The 20392-nt window shown below is 51.2% G+C and overlaps 4 protein-coding genes across 4 annotated transcripts; all 4 read right to left on the bottom strand.

Moving 5' to 3' along the window:
* Positions 1 to 8965: 8965 nt before the first annotated feature.
* LOC142301012 (histone H2B 1.1) lies at positions 8966 to 9424 on the bottom strand. The gene has a single exon (XM_075342033.1). It carries the CDS (start codon positions 9422 to 9424, stop codon positions 9044 to 9046), a length of 381 nt encoding a protein of 126 aa, XP_075198148.1. The 3' UTR covers positions 8966 to 9043.
* A 1319-nt stretch (positions 9425 to 10743) lies between these two features.
* Positions 10744 to 11166, bottom strand: LOC142302238 (histone H3-like; the record flags this gene model as incomplete). Its single annotated transcript, XM_075343317.1, has 1 exon — positions 10744 to 11166. A coding segment is annotated over one exon (423 nt), but the record flags the coding sequence as incomplete, so codon positions are not given.
* Positions 11167 to 12193: 1027 nt separating this feature from the next.
* On the bottom strand, positions 12194 to 12838 carry LOC142301013 (histone H1.01-like). Its single transcript, XM_075342034.1, has one exon. The coding sequence runs from the start codon at positions 12836 to 12838 to the stop codon at positions 12194 to 12196; it is 645 nt and encodes a 214-aa protein (XP_075198149.1).
* Positions 12839 to 18852: 6014 nt separating this feature from the next.
* On the bottom strand, positions 18853 to 19187 carry LOC142301014 (histone H4). Its single transcript, XM_075342035.1, has one exon. It carries the CDS (start codon positions 19185 to 19187, stop codon positions 18876 to 18878), a length of 312 nt encoding a protein of 103 aa, XP_075198150.1. The 3' UTR covers positions 18853 to 18875.
* Between the last annotated feature and the right edge of the window lie 1205 nt (positions 19188 to 20392).

Raw genomic sequence — 20392 nt, forward strand, 5'->3', positions numbered from 1 at the left:
GGACATGATGGAGGTGATGAGGACACAGGGGAACATGATGGAGGTGAGGAGGACACAGGGGAACATGATGGAGGTGAGGAGGACACAGGGGAACATGATGGAGGTGATGAGGACACAGGGGGACATGATGGAGGTGATGAGGACACAGGGGGACATGATGGAGGTGATGAGGACACAGGGGAACATGATGGAGGTGATGAGGACACAGGACGACATGATATGACACATGATGAGACGTTAGTGATAACTGTTAGTGATGTGGAGTTTCCCTCTTCTGATGTTCCTGGTCTCCTCCTTCTGCTGCTGGATACATACTTTGTTATACAAGGAGGGCAAAGAAGGAAATGACACTTGAATTATGCAAAGAAAATAATGTTTATTAGAGAATATTAATATAAAAATATTTAATCTTTAGTATCAAAACAATCAAAAAGTTTGCAAGAAAAATGGTAAAATCGAGGTCAAAGAGGTGTGGATGGATGACAATGATGGATACAATGAAGAACACAATTGTAATAAAACCAAAACACCACCCCTGTTAACCCTGCCACATAAAAGTTGAAAAAGAACCAGGTAGGCGGCTCTATAGAAGGCTGCAGTAAAAGGGGAGGGTGCCACAATAAGGGCCGAGGGCCGAAAAAAGCCCCTATAGTCGTGTGGAGGTAGCCAATAAAGTACAATGAGATAGTCATGAGTCACAGAGGTAAGGCTGCAGAGATGTAGGAGGTTGAAATGACCCCGGACAGAGTGTTGAACTTAGATGGCTACAAAGTATTCTTGGGTCACGAGGATAAGGCCAAAAATCACTGTATATGCAGCCCACCAAAGGTCAAAAACAGACCCTGTGGTTTATAAGGTGTGAAGATAGCCGTGGGTCACAGAGGTAAGGCTGCAAAAAAAGAGAGATAAAAAATGACCTCGAATACAGTATGAATCAATGTGATTAGGGGCTAATCGTGAATAAAAGGGGGTTGGCCAAAAAAATACCATCTTAGACTAGACAACCCCTTTATATCAAGAACAGACCACATGAGAAGTATATGTGGCGCCCTGGACAAGCCAGGTCGTCAAAGAACTACACCAACACACCCCACACCCCGGCTAGGCACACCGAAGTCAAACACAAAATCCTTGTTGCCTTCCTCCAGGGGCTGATGTCCACACCAGGGGGTGGGCCAGGCGGTTGGTCCCGCCCACCGAGGAGTTCACAGTCCCGGAGGCGGGAAAAAGGGCAGATTAGTTCAGGAGTTGGAGAAGTGAGGAGTGAAGTGGCAGGAGAGTAACTGTCTGACGGCGTCCGGGTGTGGAGTAACTGTCTGACGGCGTCCGGGTGTGTGGCCCGGACGGTACAGCAAGGTTGGCAGACGGTGGTGACCGTCTGCAGGAGAGGCTATTGGAGCGAACCGTAAGGATCGTGAACGGGCGGTGGCCCGACGGTACCGGACCGGCGAGCAAAGAGAAGCCAGCACCATCCGGCAGGGCTTACGGACCCCGACAAGGCTAGGAGTCGCCGTCAAATTTGTCAAATCCGTTAGCAAAGGGAACCTCCGGGGTTTCCCAGCAGTCAAGTCCCGATTGAAGGCGACAGCTCAAACCGTGAAGGGAAACACAGTCACCGCCAAGGCTACAGTTCCCAGGGCCAGAGCCTGCGGGAAAAAGGGGCTCCCTCGGCATATATCCAAGCTGGGGAGGGGGTTACCGGTGGGAAGCCATTAGAACCGTAACACAACACAGGTGCAGAGAAAGGCAGTCACCATCAACCTGCCGGGAACAGAAACCACCGCAGCCGTCAGTGGGCCCCGTCCATGCAGCCGTGTGTTTTACCAAGGACTTTGTCTTCGTGATTGGCTGAGTGAGTACTACTGTGCCCGCGCTGCCCCCGCGACCCTGCACCCCACAAGGCCCCGTAAACCGCCTGCCATCCCTAACCCTCACCGGGCCCCGGGACAACCAACCCCCTACCCACGGAGGGGAGAACCAACATCCAAGCTGCTCCCAGTCATCGCTCCCGGGATCCCCGTCCAGAGCAGCGGTGGTGTCACAACCTCACCACAACCGTGGGTGGCGTCACGGACAATCAAATCCCCAAAACAAATTCCTCCTTTTCACTCACAGGCGAGGAGCGCCGCTCGAGGCCCCGGGATTTGCAAGGCCAGAAATCACTACATATGCAGCCCACCAATGATCAAAAACAAACCCTGTGGTTATAGTATGTTAAGAATAGCCGTGGGTCACAGAGGTCAGGTTGCAAAGAAAAAGTTGGCTCAAATAAGGTATGAATCAATGTAAGTAGAGGCCAATTGTAAATAACGGGTTTGGCCAAAAAGTACCAACGTAAACTGTGCAGCCCCCTTATATCATGACCAGACCACATGGGATATGTGCAAATAATATCAACACTGAAATAGTATATATAGGAATGGAAATCCAAAAGAAGAAGAAAGGAGAAAGTAGGAGGGATGGTGAGGTAAGCAGAGGTACCGGTGCCGACCACAGCAGAAAAAATAGTAAATTAATTGTGTACAGCCCAGATACATAAACCTGTATAAAACAGGGAATGCCAAAGGGTAGACAGGAAAGCAAACTATGCTGCTGTGGTGGACAGCGGCACACCCGCAAACCGGATCATCCAACAGGTAAAGGGAAGTGAGGGGCAGGAAAGAGTATGAAAAAGAAGAATGTACTGCAGGCAGATATGAGGTAAAGGACCGTGTCAGCTGAGAGCAATGTAAATGGATGCCAAGGGCATTGCTGATGCGACAATCAAAGGGCCAGAGATTACCTGGTGGGGTGGCAGAGCGGGGAAGTGGAGGGAGGGCTCCAACGTCCGTTTCGCTTAGGCGCTTTTTCAAGAAGGTAATCTGTTTGAAAGCGCTGACAGAATATAAGGAGTCAGCGCAGGTGTAGTGAATCATGGTATTACGGTGGCCGCTAATGCGCATGCGTCGGGGGCAGAGACCAGAGGACGAAACAGACAGAAGACCACTGCATAGCAGGGCGCATGCGCGGGAGAGCGAACGTCTCCATAGCTCCCGCGCATGCACCCAGAGTGGGCAGCGTCATGCAAACACCCTCCAGAGATCAGCCAACCGGCAGACGTGCAAATCCACAAGGTATGTATAGTGTACCAAGCGGTGTGTAGATGGCAAGGACATGAAGGCACAGACACAGAAATAGAGAGATGCATAATACAATAACATAATGGCTATAAAACAGACATATGTAAATCCAATCTTTGCAGGTTTTCAAGGAATCCACCGATGGGGAAGGAGTAGTAGTTAAAGGATCATGGAAAATGTGATAGCCACAAATAAATAGAAATGGAGGTGCCTATATAAAGATCATACACAAAAAAGAAGAAAATTAGTAAATTAGCATGAAACAAGATTAAAAACACTATAAAAACAACAGCAATTGGGTTCACAAAAGATGGTGCAACATTATAAACAGGGACACTTTAATAAGCAAAGATTAAATGATTATATCAATACATATTGATTATGCATAAAGTATTGGTGAAAGGGGGCCCCACGAGGCCAGAAATGCAAATCCGGATGCATAGACCTTAGTGATAACTGTTGGTGATGTGGAGTTTTCCTCTCCTGATGTGATGTTCCTCCTCCTCCTTCTGATGGATAAATACTTTGCTGAATTCTCCATTACTGACAATGTGAGATTCACACCTGGAAATAAATCTTTTTCTTATCATATTAATAATGAATCAGGCGCCTCCATCGGCCTCGGGAGCGACAGGGTCAAATGTAAGATCAGCAGAAATACCCGAGAAGCTGCAGATCAGGAGGGAAATGAACCTTGTGTCTTCACAGCGGAATAACCCTCATAGAGGAGAGGAGAGTGCGGAGTGTGGAGAGGAGCGGTGCGTGCGGAGTGTGGAGAGGAGCGGTGCGTGCGGAGTGTGGAGAGGAGCGGTGCGTGCGGAGTGTGGAGAGGAGCGGTGTGTGTGGAGAGGAGCGGTGTGTGCGGAGTGTGGGGAGGAGCGGTGTATGCGGAGTGTGGAGAGGAGCGGTGTGTGCGGAGTGTGGAGAGGAGCGGTGTATGCGGAGTGTGGAGAGGAGCGGTGTGTGCGGAGTGTGGAGAGGAGCGGAGTGTGGAGAGGAGCGGTGTGTGCGGAGTGTGGGGAGGAGCGGTGTGTGCGGAGTGTGGAGAGGAGCGGTGTGTGCAGAGTGTGGAGAGGAGCGGAGTGCAGAGAGGAGCGGTGCGTGCGGAGTGTGGAGAGGAGCAGAGTGTGGAGAGGAGCGGTGTGTGCGGAGTGTGGGGAGGAGCGGTGTATGCGGAGTGTGGAGAGGAGCGGTGTGTGCGGAGTGTGGAGAGGAGCGGTGTGTGTGGAGAGGAGCGGTGTGTGCGGAGTGTGGAGAGGAGCGGTGTGTGCGGAGTGCGGAGAGGAGCGGTGTGTGTGGAGAGGAGCAGTGTGTGCGGAGTGTGGAGAGGAGCGGTGTGTGCGGAGTGTGGAGAGGAGCGGTGTGCGGAGAGGAGCGGTGTGTGGAGAGGAGCGGTGTGTGCGGAGTGTGGAGAGGAGCGGTGTGTGGAGAGGAGCGGTGTGTGCGGCCAGAGGCTCCGGGGCTAATCATACAGTCACTGGTGATCCTGGGGTAATCGCTACATTCTGTATTACCTCATATAATGCTATATACGCCCCATATATTGCTGTATACCTCCATATACCGCTGTATATTCCTCACATGCTGAACTCCCCCTAACACTGCAGATTACCTCCATATAGAACTGTATGCGATCACGTGACCTGCTATATACCTTACCTATAGGGCTGTATACCCCCAAACCCTACATTACACCGCCACACACATAATATATACAGTATATTTATCTCTATCAGGTTCTCGCTCTCAGCCTCTGACCCTGCGCGTTATACAGAGGGCGGGAGACTCAGCGATTGGCGGGAATTTCAAATTGAGGGCTTATAAGGGGTGGACGGACCCCTTACCAGGAGGTGCAGTTTTTCCCCCCTGAAGACACCCCACTCTGGGGTTGTTAAAAACTTGTAATTGTGTTTTACTGTGTTTATGTGTTTTCCCCCCCCTAGAGCCCGGGTGGGATGGCTGTCCCCATAGAAACAGTGCAGGAGAGAGGAGGAGCCGGCAGCTTAGGGGGAAGGGTGAGAGGTTAGTGAGTTCAGTTGATTCTGGGACGGGGGGAGAAAGAGCAACGGGGGCAGACTGTGGGAGCTATGGTGGCAGCTAGCAAAAGAAAGGAGAAGAAAGTGTCCTAGTCGGTGAAACAGAGTTGTGTGGGTCAAATCTGTGGTAGCCGGAGCGGGAGCCCAGGTGAAGAAAACTAGAGTAGCCGGGCAAGGTCCCCTGAGAAGAGAAGACAGGAACAGTTTTTCCCCGGCAGGAATTGTGATTGCTTGTTACAAGATTCGTGCATTGAGCCTGTTGTGAAACTATGTGCAATAAAATGCCGTTTGGTTCAACTGATCTCCGCCTGCAGAATATTACTGCGTCCATCAGCGTGCTCTCTTCATCCACACTCTGCCCCACGAAACAATCCCCTGTCCCTAAAGTGACGGCTGCACTGGGGGTTAGCCTGATACAGGAAGGGGCCACGACTGCAACCCCCGAGGCACCCCCGGCACCCCGTTACATGTGGGGTGTTACGTAGTCGGCAGGATTCGGACTATCTGCGGGGGGACCCGATCCCTAAAGGTGAAGACCAAGTGGTGCCTAAGGCGTTGGACCAGGCACAAGATGGCGCTAAGATGGCCGCCGTCTTCACGAATACAGCGAGCGCGTGAAGAATTGGCGCCAAGCGAAGAACCCTGAGCTGGCCGGCGAAGAAAAAGAAGTACAGAGTGCGCCGCCCAAAGAGGGGAGGTGCTGGTCCCAAGATGCTGCTGAAGACATGTGAAGAGGGTGGCGTTACAGAAAATGAAGTGTCGCCTATGCTGGGTCGATTTGGTGTGCGAGACTGGGGGTGGAGTGTACGCAAGAGCGGGAAAAGAAGGCCCGCCTCCATCTTCCCCAGCATCTCCACCGTTCCCGGCGCCATTACAGGAAGAGCTGCAAGAGACGCCAACTCAGCAACTGACTCTAAGTGAGATGGAGACCCAGACAAAGCAGCGAGCTGCAGCGGGCGCGCTGGTGGCAACCAGCCTGGGAAGAGGACGCCCGAGGCAGAGTGTAGCCGAGGAGGCACATACCATTAAGCTACCGGCTGTGCCAGGAGGTCCGGAGCGGCCCGCAAAAGTTACATGGGTCACTTCGTGGGATGCCGTGACCGGTGAAACATCCACTGAAGTTCGGGCTACCTACAAGACGCAACTGCAGCCGGGAAGCGAGACACTGGGAATACCCCTCCAGAGTCCGGAGGTGGTGACGCCGGTCAAGGTAGGACCTCCAGTCCCCACAGAAGTTCTGGCCCCGGGAGAGCAACATGCTCTGGAGTTTGAAGAAGACAAGTGGGGATTTTTCTGGGAGCCGGTGAAGCCGGCGCCCCTAACCCGACGACAGTCCCCGCCGCCTGAGGTAGACCCGGTGCGAGAAAGGCTGCTGGCCGAGACCGTGGCCCAGGAGATGATGGCCGGTCCCCTTAGTGAAGAATTTCATCGGCAGTGTAGCCTTGGCACCGTGGTCAAGTTCAACCAGAGCGAGGGATACGGGTTCATAGAAGACGATGAGACCGGTGATCATTTTTTTTATAACCGGGTCAATCTGGACATTGAAGGGTTATCTCAATGCCTCCATACACTGTACCCGGGGGAGAAAGTGAAGTTCCGGAGAGAAGTAGGATGCCGGGGCCTATTTGCCGTGGGAGTGACCCGGATGCCCACTGCCCAGGAGGCCGCACAGTGGCAACAAGAGATCGAGTGGGAGGAATGTCAGTGCCGGAGACGTACGCAGCAGAGACCGGTACTGGCTGAGACTTGTCGGCCAAGAAATACGCTGGCGGTGTCGCCAGGAGTGATTACAGAACCGGTAGCTGAGCCGGAAAAGGGAACGCCGGTGGTATTGGCGATTCGCCAGAGTATGGTGACGCACCCGGTGGTCATTGTTGGGAGCCCACAGCCGTCCCGTCCAGCTACCCCGTCACCTCTGCCGGGAGTCGAGGGGCCAAAACCGGAGACAGAGGAATCGGAGACACCGGTTAACTATGAACCGTTCCGGAGGCTGCGCCGCTTACCAGGCCAGTCGCTCTCCGATTACGTGAGGGCCCAGCGGGCCGAATGGCTACAAGCTTACCACCCCGTGTGAATCATAGCGACCGGAGGTGGTGGACATATCTGTGCTAAGACCCGGTATTGTTGAAAGAACCGGTGAAGATTTATAGTTGTAACAATGTTCAAGTTACCGAGCCCGGAAGGAGCCTGATGCCGGACTGTGCAAGGACTCCCTCTGTGATGTTGACGGAGACTTTTATTGTCTGTGCTCCCTGCCTACAAAGACCGGGAGTGCTGTGAAAGCCTCCGGGCAGAAGACCAGCCAAGACCGGGAGCGCCTGTTGAAGGCCTCCGGGCAAACCTGCTGCAAAGACCGGGAGCTCCCTGGGAGGCACTCCGGGCATTGACTTGTGCGGCTGTTGATTGTGTTTTACATGAAGGTTTTAAAGTTTTAATAAGAGATTGCCCTGCTGGTTAAGATTTTGTTTTTTAGATGCGAGCCTTGCCGGGAGGCTAAGGCAAAAAGAGGGGAGGAATGTAATGTCCGTCAGCGTGTTCTCTTCATTCACACTCTGCCCCACGAAACAATCCCCTGTCCCAAAAGTGACGGCTGCGCTGGGGGTTAGCCTGATACAGGAAGGGGCCACGACTACAACCCCCGAGGCACCCCCGGCACCCCGTTACAGGCTCAGTCAATCAGTAGAGTATGAATTTAGCTCCACCTACAGGAACAGTGTGTTAACCCTTTAGTGCTCGAAATGTCTCCAGATGCTGCAAGAACAGAACTTTGTGGATGGAAACTATACAGCACAATAAGGCGGTGCACACAGCAGTGTACGGCGATATCCAGCACCATAAGGGGAGGTTACTGCACTATATGGGGGTGTATAGCAGTATGGAAAACGTGTCTCCAGCACTACAAGGGTTACACTGCACTAACTGGACACAGAAGGGGCCGGACCCCTCTAACAGCGCATGTGACGTCACCCGCAGCAGCCGCTCCCGCCTGACACCGCGGATCACAGGGAACAAAGAGCGCGTGAAACTCAGCCATTGCGCGGGAATTTCACATTCAGCGCTCAGCCAATCAGCACTCAGTACGGCCCTGGCTCCACCCACAAGCGCTCAGGGTTAACACCTTTGTGCCCGCGATATTCCCAGCTGACCCTAGAGCAGCACAGACTGCAGTGATCGAGCGCAGCGCCGCTCATCTTAACATAGTCAGAAACAATCTATTACCACTATAGAGACTGATGCACAATCCCCGTATATAGAGCGGCACTGGAGAAGAACAGGAGGTGACACAGGGGGGCGGAGATATAAGTTACTTTCCATTTTCAGCTCCGCCCCTCTTTTGCTGATTGGCTGAGCGCAGAACATTTGATGATTTTGAATTTCCCGGTTATTTTTTCTCGCTGTTTAATAGACAAATCTCCATATACTGCTGTGTACTCCAATATCGTGCTGAATATCTCCATATACCGCTATATAACCCCCATATAGTGCTGTACACCACCGTATTCTAATGTATAGCCTTTTATAGTGCTCTATACTTCCCACAACGTGCTTCCCAAAAACCACTGCCATATAGTGCTGTATATCCTGCATCTACCACCACCATACACTGCTCTGCACTCACCACATAGAGCTGTATAAGAAACTGACATTCACCCACATCCGGGAACATCCCCATACTAGTGTATTCATACTTCACTCCCTCCATATTGTGCTCCGTCCTCTCAGCGGCGGCTCCGACTGCAATAAAACCTATTGAGAAAGGCGGTTACAGGAGCCACAGATAGGAGCGCACTGGAGACCGCAATACCCCATACAGCGCAGTATAGAGCTCAGATTAGACAATGTGGTGGCTCTTAGAAGAGCCTTTGTGGTGCGGAGCAGCGGTGGTGATCACTTGGCGCTGGTGTACTTGGTGACGGCCTTGGTGCCCTCGGACACGGCGTGCTTGGCCAGCTCTCCGGGCAGCAGCAGGCGCACGGCGGTCTGGATCTCCCGGGAGGTGATGGTGTGGCGCTTGTTGTAGTGCGCCAGGCGGGAGGCTTCCCCTGCGATGCGCTCGAAGATGTCACCGACGAAGCAGTTCATGATGCCCATGGCCTTGGAGGAGATGCCGGTGTCGGGGTGCACCTGCTTCAGCACCTTGTACACGTAGATGGCATAGCTCTCCTTCCGGCTCTTCCTCCGCTTCTTGCCGTCCTTCTTCTGAGTCTTGGTCACGGCTTTCTTGGAGCCCTTCTTGGGCGCTGGGGCGGACTTGGCGGGATCAGGCATGATGAGAGCAGAAAGATGTCTTCACTGGAGAGAGAATAATGCTCCTGCTCCTCCCAGAGCGGCCGTATTTATAGCCCGGCCATGCAAATGAGCACTGCTGTCACATCGCTGTTGTATTGGGTGACAAAGGGGAACTGAACCAGCTCCGCCCCCTGCAGCTCATTGGTTGCCTCCTCTCTGCCGTCACATCAGCAGCTTCTCTCCTCTGTATCCCCATACTACAGATCTCCATACAGCGCTATAAACCCCGCAGTGTACACGGCGCTGTGCACCCGGGCCCCGTTACTCTGCCCCCGCTCTGCAGTGGCCGGTAATGCCCCGTATAACATGGGGGAAGCAGTGACTGCAGGAGCGGAGTCTCGGTGCTGAGCGGCTTTTACTTCTACATTCAGATATTTCACATTAGAAGCTGCAAAAACAACAACGGAGATTGGAAAACGAGATTTAGAGGAAGAGGCGGAGCTGAAGCGTCATCAGCCGCAGTCCTCTGTGCGGTCCGCCCCGATGACTGCGGGGAAGCTCCAGCACAGAAACCACGTGGTGCCTGTAACGTGAGGGGCTTGTGGGCGGGGCCATAGCCTTTATGCAGAGTGCTGATTGGCTGAATCCCTAATTCGAACTTCCCGCTCAGTGGCCGATAGCTCCTCCCGCTCTTTGTCTCCGTCGTGTAACACGCGGCCTCAGGGCGGACGTTCTGCTGAGATCTCTACAATCCGACACAGATCTGCAGACGCTGAAGTTGGTTTTTATTCATCTCCTCATTAAAAACGAGTCTAAGAATCTGAACTAATAACAAACGCGTCACTATAAGAATGTGCAGAGCGACATCACAGCCCGATACAATCTGCAGACATTCTCCAGACAGAATAGCGACCTGGAGTGAGAGAGGGGATCCCCTGCGAGATCTCCAGATCCCACAGCTTCTGACATCTGGAGGACAAGAGGGATAATAAAGTCGGGGGGGGGGGAGGGTTCGAGGGGGTCAGTTTAGTGCAGAAAGCTCCATTCAGAAAGCCCGAGATTACTCCTGAGTGAATGAGATGCGGAGTCGCAATCAGACTCCGGAGACACCGCACAATGAGCCGCTCTCAATACGAGGAGAAACTGAAATAAACCGCGGGCGCGATACTACAGATACAGGCAGAGCTGCGGAAAGTAAGAACAGGAGACTCCGCAGCGCCGCCCGTCACATGTAGAGACCGCGCCCCGGACACTGCGGGGAATGAGGAGAATCAGATGCCAGGAGTCAGCTCGTCTGAGGGAGGATTTGGTGGCTCTGAAAAGAGCCTTTGTGTTGTGCTCGGGGGTGCGGGACAGATCTACGCCCTCTCCCCGCGGATGCGGCGGGCCAGCTGAATGTCTTTGGGCATGATGGTGACCCTCTTGGCGTGGATGGCGCACAGGTTGGTGTCCTCGAACAGCCCCACCAGATAAGCCTCGCTGGCCTCCTGCAGGGCCATGACGGCCGAGCTCTGGAAGCGCAGATCGGTCTTGAAATCCTGGGCGATCTCTCTCACCAGGCGCTGGAAGGGAAGCTTCCGGATCAGCAGCTCGGTGGATTTCTGGTAGCGGCGGATCTCCCGGAGAGCGACTGTCCCCGGCCGGTACCGATGCGGCTTCTTCACTCCGCCGGTGGCGGGAGCGCTCTTCCTGGCGGCCTTAGTGGCCAGCTGCTTGCGGGGAGCTTTCCCTCCGGTGGATTTACGGGCGGTCTGCTTAGTTCTGGCCATAGCTCTGTAGAGAAGAGAACAGGAGTGATGAGAGGAGCGGCGGGAGCAGAGTATTTATCCTCGTATGCGCGTCCTCATTGGTCTGTGAGAAACACGCCCCCTGCACGCTATTGATTACTACCACAAAAGAAAATCATGTAGCCAATAATCATCCAATGTCTGTGACCAATCATTTTTAGAAGCTCCACCCCCCCCCCACTAACCCCGCTCTTATCCCCTCCAGGCTACACGCAGATCTGGAGCATACGACATCGATGTAACTGCAGCTCCATCTCCCCGCACACAGCGCTGTACAGTGCAGCTCCCGCATTATCACTACATCCCCGAGAACTCTGCTCCCGGCATCTACCGCCCCTTGTATATGACATCACCGCGCGAATCAATAGACAAGCACTGATCAAAGGGAAGCGACAAAATGTATGCACAGGGGACAAGGTCGTGACACTGATCATACAGAGGGGACAAGGTGGTGGCACAGAAACAGCTCTGCAGGACAAGGTGGTGGCGCTGATCATACAGCTCTGCAGGACAAGGTGGTGGCTCGGATCATACAGCTCTGCAGGACAAGGTGGTGGCACTGATCATACAGCTCTGCAGGACAAGGTGGTGGCACTGATCATACAGCTCTGCAGGACAAGGTGGTGGCACTGATCATACAGCTCTGCAGGACAAGGTGGTGGCTTTGATCATACAGCTCTGCAGGACAAGGTGGTGGCTCTGATCATACAGCTCTGCAGGACAAGGTGGTGGCACTGATCATACAGCTCTGCAGGACAAGGTGGTGGCACTGATCATACAGCTCTGCAGGACAAGGTGGTGGCACTGATCATACAGCTCTGCAGGACAAGGTGGTGGCACTGATCATACAGCTCTGCAGGACAAGGTGGTGGCACTGATCATACAGCTCTGCAGGACAAGGTGGTGGCACTGATCATACAGCTCTGCAGGACAAGGTGGTGGCACTGATCATACAGCTCTGCAGGACAAGGTGGTGGCTCTGAGAAGAGCCTTTGTGGTAGGAGGACAGAGCGGCTCCCGCTTATTTCTTGGCCGCGGGCTTCTTGGCTTTAGTCGCTTTCTTAGCCGGACTCTTGGCAGCTTTGGGTTTTGCCGCCTTCTTAGCCGGACTCTTCGTCACCTTCTTGGGCTTTGGAGCGGCCTTCGGCTTCTTAGGGCTCTTTGCCGCTTTCTTGGCGGCTGCTGCGGGCTTCTTAGACTTTTTCGGGCTTTTCTTGGCCGCGGCCGGAGCCTTCTTGGGCTTCTTCGGAGATTTGGCCGCCTTCTTGGCTGCCGGCTTCTTAGGCTTGGCCACAGCTGCTGGCTTCTTCTTGGCCGCTTTGTCCTTCGTCTCCTGCTTCTTGTTCAGCTTGAAGGACCCGGAGGCGCCGCTGCCCTTCACCTGGAGCAGGGAGCCCTTGTTGACCAGAGCCTTGATGGCCAGCTTCAGGCGGCTGTTATTCTTCTCCACATCGTATCCTCCGGCAGACAGAAGCTTCTTCAGGGCGGCCAGAGACACCCCACTGCGCTCCTTGGAGGCGGACACGGCTTTCATGATCAGCTCGGAGGCGCTGGGACCGGAGGATTTGCTGCTTTTCTTGGCGGCCCCGGATTTCTTCGGCGCCTTCTTAGCTTTGGCGGCCGGTTCGGCGGGAGGAGGAGCGGCGGCCGGTGCGGTCTCTGCCATCGTGTGAGCGGGAAATAAGCACAAAAATCTCCTGAGAGGAAAACACTGAGGCCGGAGCTGGAGGCGCCTGTTATATATACAGTATTACTGCGCACTGATTGGCTGCTGAGGTGAACCCTCCTGAGCTTCTATTGGCTGACACTCAGCACAGGCCCCGCCTTCTCCCGGCTGAGCCCAGTGAAGCTCCGCTCTCCCCTTGTGCTTCCCTGCCCGGGATAAAAGCTCTATATTTTCCGCTACAGCCGGACGGGCGAGGAGCTTCCGCCATCACTTCTCCTCCGCCATCATCTCCGCGGAGCGTGTGTGGCCGTCACTGCCAGAGATGCCGGGAAAGAGCGGAGACACAATATACAGAATCCACACACAGAGCACCGCTGTACATACTGCACAGCACAACAGGCTTTTATAAGTATCCATAATAATAGAGCACAGAGTACAGTATATAGTGTATACAGAAGTATGTACAGTATATTTAGCACTGTGTACAATATATACAGCAGTGTATACAATATAGTATCCTCCTATGTCTACTTTGTACAGACTTGCAGAGAAGAGCAGAAGGAAAATCATCCTGATGCGTCTGTGAACTTTGCATTATTCTCCAGTAAGTGCTGGGAACAGGGGAAGACAATGTCTGCTACAGAGAAGGAAAAGTTCCATCCTGAAATAAGGGGGCAGCAGCCAGGTCTGACCATTGGGGACGCTGCAAAGAAATTAGGAGAGATGTGGAATTGCATTTCATCAGGAAACAAGGCGCCTTACGAGAAGAAACATCCAAACTGAAGACGTACAAGGACATGGCGCTGTATCTGTACAAAGGCGAATTAGAGCCAAAAAAAGGTCCCCGCTGAGCCTGAAAAGTTCAAGAGAGGAGGATGATGAAGAATAAGAGGAAGAAGATGATGAATGAGCAATCTCCACTAGCCTGTAATTATTTGTGTATTTAGCATTTAACCCCTCTGTACGTCCCTTTCACTAAACGTGTAATAGATGTCTTAAAAAAAAACATATTTCACAGTTTTCCTTAATTTGGAGATAAAAATTGACCTTTATTTGATCATTTAAAATCCATTCCTATAATGTTCAATTATGGAAATCACGAATATGAAAAAAGTAAGGTGCAAACTGCTGCCTAAATATGATCTACCCATCCACAATACATATTACATGGGCTTTTTAGCAAGCATTCATTCTGCCATTATTTACAGAGCAGACTGAATGCATATGGCGTTGATTCCTCTATTATAGGAGACAAGTCACTGAACAGATCATATAATGCTGATAGATCAATAAGTCTGAGAGGGGACAAATTATTATTATAATTTTTCACTAATGGCAACCCTATCAGAGATAGTCAATTATATTATGTATAAAATTCTCAAATGACCATTACAAAATTAAAGTCAGTGACTGAGTAGATTAATAAAACTGAGCGGTAGATCATTGTATCTCTACTGCTTGTGCTCTCTATTGTGTACGCGCCCTACGCGTTTTATCTGAATTTCTGATTCCTGCTCAGATTCATCAGGGGTATGTGGCAGCTTGTCTAGTTACATGATGTTACATATGATGCATGTAACAATAGTAAGCGACATGATCGCTACAGCGGGGAGCGACTCCTGCTTCCTCCCTTCAGTCCTGCAATCAGCTTCCGATCCATGACATGACGGACACTGATGCCTATCAAAGCGGAGCAACGGGGAAACAGTAACCACGGCCGAACACAGCCAATAGCGCTGCTCAAAGCAGCACCAGCGACCAATAGGCAATGGATGTCGGTACCAATCATCACTTATGCCGACATAGACCCCATGTAGTGCAATGTAAGAATCCGCAGCAGTAAGTGACGATAATAATCACATTATATTTATCACCAGCAGTCACTAACATCAGCATTTACTATATATTCAGAAGAGACCGGCCTAAATCTGTATAACACAAAGCCCATTCACTTCTATAGGTGCACGGCAATATATCAGCCGCGGGGATAATGATGTGTTTATTATTAGCTGTAACATTAGCATTAGATCAGATGAATTACCTGCAATACAAGCAAAGCAGATGACAATGAGGAGCTAAACACGGGGCTGATACATAGCGGAATTATTGTATCTACACTGCAGCCGCCATCGCAGCAATCCCGATTATTCCAACATCAGACACAGAACAGCTCTACTCAGCAAATGCAATGCTCAGACTCGCAGGGATTATGCAGCAGAGCATAATAGCCATGTATAGGATTATATTACAATTATTACATATATTTTCTTTACAGCAATACATTCACAGATGGCATTAATAACGGCGAGTCTCGCATCGGCATCACCCGGCACGGCCACACACTCTCTGGACAGGAGCATCTGAGCAACATAGAAACACATAAAGCCGACCGCTCCTGTACGGAGAGTGTGCGGCCGTGCCGGGTGATGCCGAGTCCCCGAGTCATTATCACGTGTGGCTCTGGCCTTACTGAGACTCCAGTGGCTGTCTCACTACTTCCAGGTCCGCGCATTAGATCTCCCTCTGTGCCGGCTTCTATGGTTGCTGCCCTAACACTAGATGCCTGGGTCCCCGAACTGGAGAGTAAAAGCAAATAAATAATTGAAAAAATGGCATAAAGTCCTCCATGTATTGACACCCGCTGCCAGACTGCCGGATTACGTGACACGGCCGCACGGAAATCCGGCAGAGGTTTCAGCTTTGAGGGCAGTGGGGAGCCCTGAGTGTGAGCTCCGGTGACCTGCCTGCCAGCTTGCCAGACACAGACGTCTGATGTGAGACTCCCATCCTCCATAATGTGAACCTCTGTCTTCAGGACTTCTCTTGTGATGAGCCAGTTTTCTGGAATGCACTATGCTGGACGATCAGTTCAATATCTACCCCCATATGATTCGACCTATCTCATCACTTTACTGATACTCTTCTCTGTTCCCTCTAATCTTTCCTCACATTCTGCTCTCTTCTTTTCATGTCTCCACGTTCTCCTATTTTATAGGAATTATCTTATAAAGCTGCAGGAGCCGTCATCAGCCGGGATTTAATTGCTCTTATCAGGAGCTACTGGGTGGAAGGAGGATGTTTATGACAATGATGGCCGGACCCTCATTATACAGCACGTTCTGTCTATTGTGACACCATCTCCTTATAGGATCCTCGCTCCTTCTGTACCTGATGGTGTCACTTAGTGATGTCTGCGCATGTCCCCACTCAATGCTGAGGAATACAGTGTACAGGTATACAGCACAATATACTCTCCAGATGGCGCAGATTACTCTCTGGTGCTCCTTATATTCTGTGCTGTATACACTCTTGTGTTCCTCGCCCCCTGTGTAGCCGCCGTACTCTGCTGTATTTCTACAAAGTGCTGTAAATCCATTATGCAGCATATTTTACTCACTTACGCCTCTGCCACATTTCCGCATAAAAAAAAGTGTCTTAAGTTCCGTTTTTCGGGTGCGTGTTCCGTTTTTTATGGGTGTTTCTCCAGTACGTGTGACATCCGTGTGATGGCGTATGCTCGCCGTGTGTGCTTGTGGAATTTCCGTGTATGTGTGAGATACGTACATGTAATGTCCGTGTGGTTTCCGTTTGAAATGATCCGTGTGTGTGGCAAAAGTCGTTGCTACATACCCGCTGACAGCCGACACAGACAGAGACATGCGATGAGAATGAACTCGGATGAACTTCACCTGACTTCATTGTCATACCAGGGCTCTGTCTGTGTGTGGCGTCCTGATTAGTGGTCACCTGTGAAGGACTCACCGGTGACCGATAAACCCCTGAGTAACTGAAGTTAGCGGCGTGATTATCGCTGCCGTCACTCAGGTTACTTGCAGCTAGCTGGAGTGCTCCACCTGAGACGCAACTCACCTGTGACTTTTTTTGCAGATCGCTCAGCTCACTTCTGTCACTTTGGCGATTTGCTCTCACAGTTGGAGGATCCAGTGGTGGCCGCAAGTGACCTGAGTGATGTCATCCCTGATCGCGCTGCTCACCTCAGTTGCTGCTGGAGCTGACTGAGGCTCCTGTCGCCTTCATGTAGCAGAGCTAAGAGCGTCGTGGGACCTCCGTGGATTACGCCGGACCTGGATGGGTATTTGTGGCTTAATAAAGTGGTGAAAGAGGGTGTTTGTTTTTGTGTATTATTATTTTGATGTGTGAGTGTTTATTTTCTTTAACTTACATGTTAATCATGGAAGGTATCTCGGGGAGACGCCTGCCATGATTAACCCATTATTACCTCGATTGCCACCGCACCAGGCCAATTCGGGATGAGCTGGGTAGAGTTCCGGAAATGTCGCATCTAATGGATGCGGCAATTCTGGGCGGCTGCTGGCTGTTCTTGTTTGGCTGGGTGGCTCCCCATAACGTGGTGCCCCCCCATCCTGAGAATACCAGCCTTACGCCGTGTGGCTTTACCCTGACGTATCAAATTTGGGGGGGACCGCACGTCAATTTTGTTCATTTACGTATTTATTTTACTGCATAATATGGATCCGCCGGCAACTGTGATTGGTTGCAGTGAGACAGCGGTCACTCAGCTTGGGGGCGTGTCCGACTACAATCAATCATAGGCGCCTGGGCTGAGGAAGCAGTGAATACGAGATTGAATGATGAGCGGCTGGCATTTTCAAAAAAGAAAAAGCCACTGGAGGTTTTTCACAGCTGTGCAGCGCCGCGCCCCTGATCGGGGATCCGTGAGTATGCGAGAGGGGGAGAGACCGACCGACGGACAGACCGAGTGACCATCTGACAGCGAAAGAAACCGACCGACAGAGGGAGATTGACCGACATCGCATCCAGAATTCACCAAAAAAAACCGGACACGGACGGGTAGAACACGGACATGCTACGTGTCACATACGTGCAGACACGGACCCATTCACTTTAGCGGGTCCGTGCCTGCGTGATGCCTAAGAAAAACGAACATGTTGAGAGTGTGTAAAAATGCACACACATACAAACGACACGGACACACGTTCTGTGTGGTTTTACGTGTGTGTGCAGCTGTTACCATAGGGTAACATTGGTGTACGTGTCTCCATGCCACCGATACGTGCAAAAACGTACCAAACACGTACCGACGGCATGGATGTGTGTCGGAGGCCTTATATAGCGCTTTTAGTGTCAAAGATTTAGAGATGTGACCATCACTGCCACTAGTGGGGCTCAATCTAAATTCCCCATCAGTTATTGTAGTGTGGGAAGAACCAAGGAAACGCACAGAAACACAGGGAAAAATTACACACTCCATGCAGATGTTGTCCTTTGTGGGATTTGAAAACCGGAACTCAGAGCTGCAAGACTACGGTGCTAACAACCGAGTCACCACAACACTGCAGTGCTAACCACTAAGGCACCACAAGACTGCAGTGGTAACCACCAAGCCCCCACACGACTGCAGTGCTAACCACTGAGGCACCACACGACTGCAGTGCTAACCACTGAGGCACCAAGCTCCACATAACGCCCTTACTCGAGCTGTATACCAACATACACTGCTATAAACGCGGTAATGTTGTATGTCACCACATGGCGCTGAATATCTTTCATCCTTACTGCCAAATAGATGCACCATGTGCTTTCTAGTCTTGTATACCCTTCATATAGTGCTGTGTAATACTTGTATGCGTATCCCACACAAAATGCAGTAAACATCCAAACAATACAATGTTCACCCACCACACAACACTGGATACTCATAAAAAATACATTATACCGCCACATAGTGCTGAATATACTCTATATACATCAGACATTCACCCCCAGCCACACGCAAAGGAGAAATTAGCAGCCATTGTGCGGGAATTCATACTCCGTCCTCAGCCACAGGTTTATTCCCAGCAGCTTTTTTAACCCTTTAGTGATCAGTGATGGCGGTGTTCCCAGACGCCCAAAGAACAGATGTAATGATCGAGCGCAGCGCCGATCTCCCGCTCCTCCCCCCGCAGCAGGAGCTGTAGCCTCTCATTGGAAGATGTTGGCGGCTCTGAGAAGAGCCTTTGTGTTTCTTTGTTTTATGCTTGGAGCAGAAGCATTAACCCCCGAAGCCGTAGAGAGTGCGGCCCTGGCGCTTGAGCGCGTACACCACGTCCATGGCGGTGACGGTCTTCCTCTTGGCGTGCTCGGTGTAGGTGACGGCGTCACGGATCACGTTCTCCAGGAAGACTTTCAGGACGCCGCGAGTCTCCTCATAGATGAGGCCGGAGATGCGCTTGACGCCTCCTCTGCGGGCGAGACGGCGGATGGCGGGCTTGGTGATGCCCTGGATGTTGTCCCGGAGAACCTTCCTGTGCCGCTTGGCACCGCCCTTCCCCAGACCTTTCCCTCCTTTGCCGCGTCCAGACATCTTCCACGTAGTCAGCAGAAAACTATGACTGACGAGTGCACAGTCCTCCTTTATATAGAGCGAGAGAGGACCAGAAAGAAAACAGGGGAGATGACGCGAATACGGGGCGGAAAATGTTACTTGTTTTGCTCCGCCCCTCCTCTGCTGATTGGCTGAGCGCAGAACTGTTGGAGATTTTGAATTTCCCGCTCATTGTCCGGTTATTTTCCCACTTCTACAGTGTTAATGCTAAATATAGACACAACCTTTATTCCAATAAACTCTCTATAGCTCTGTATATTCTAATATTGTGAATATCTCCATATACTGCGATAAAACCACCATATAGTGCCATAAAGCCCCATATTAGTGCTGTACACTCCCATATAGTATTGTATAGTCCCGTATAATGCTGGATGTCACCATATTGTGCTGTATAATCGTCATCCATATAGTGCACTATATTTCCTATATTGTGCTGCCCCATAAAGTGCTGTGTACCCAATATACTACAGTAATCTAGATCTGTATACCGCCATATATCGCTGTATACCTAAAATACCTCTGTTTGAGGCAATCTATAGGAATAAGATCCCTGGAGCTGTTAGTCATTATTTATACTGAACTCTGATCTTCATTCCAGTAATCACCATACACTGCTGTATATTCGCATATAGCGCTGCATTGTCTCCACATACTGATGTATACCATCATATCGTGCTGTATATTCCCCATACACACTTTACTACTATATACCCTCATCTAGTGATGTGTGCTGTATACCGCCATATACTCCTCTTTGGGTTGATCTACATGAGATCACTGGAGCTCAGTTAGTGACTATTTATATTGACATCTGATGCCATTTTAAATATCATAACTAAATCTGATTGATGCACCAGAAACGCATCAGTGTAGACATTGCCGATATGGATGGAGGTTTTCTTTTTATGCATCAATAAATATTCTCCTCTTTGCAGTTAGTGTCGGCAGTAACTATCCGTGCTCCGCACATGGCTGCACTCAGGCATTACTGGGAGCTGGACTTTGGTTCCTCACCGCCTGATAACATTGTGCCATGCCCCTTTATTAGTCTGTTGTATTCCGCCATTTAGGGCTGTATCTCCCCATATAGTGCTCTATAATACTGATATACTGCAGTGTACCTCCATATAGCGCTTTATATTTCCATACTACCGTGTAGGAGCCGATATCAGATCAGTGAC

Source organism: Anomaloglossus baeobatrachus, chromosome 4, assembly GCF_048569485.1.
Source record: "Anomaloglossus baeobatrachus isolate aAnoBae1 chromosome 4, aAnoBae1.hap1, whole genome shotgun sequence".
NCBI lineage: Eukaryota > Metazoa > Chordata > Amphibia > Anura > Aromobatidae > Anomaloglossus > Anomaloglossus baeobatrachus.

What these genes read in the sequence shown, in the direction of transcription:
- LOC142301012 (XM_075342033.1), bottom strand. Translation starts at nt 9,424, where the DNA reads ATGCCTGATCCCGCCAAGTCCGCCCCAGCGCCCAAGAAGGGCTCCAAG.
- LOC142301013 (XM_075342034.1), bottom strand. Translation starts at nt 12,838, where the DNA reads ATGGCAGAGACCGCACCGGCCGCCGCTCCTCCTCCCGCCGAACCGGCC.
- LOC142301014 (XM_075342035.1), bottom strand. Translation starts at nt 19,187, where the DNA reads ATGTCTGGACGCGGCAAAGGAGGGAAAGGTCTGGGGAAGGGCGGTGCC.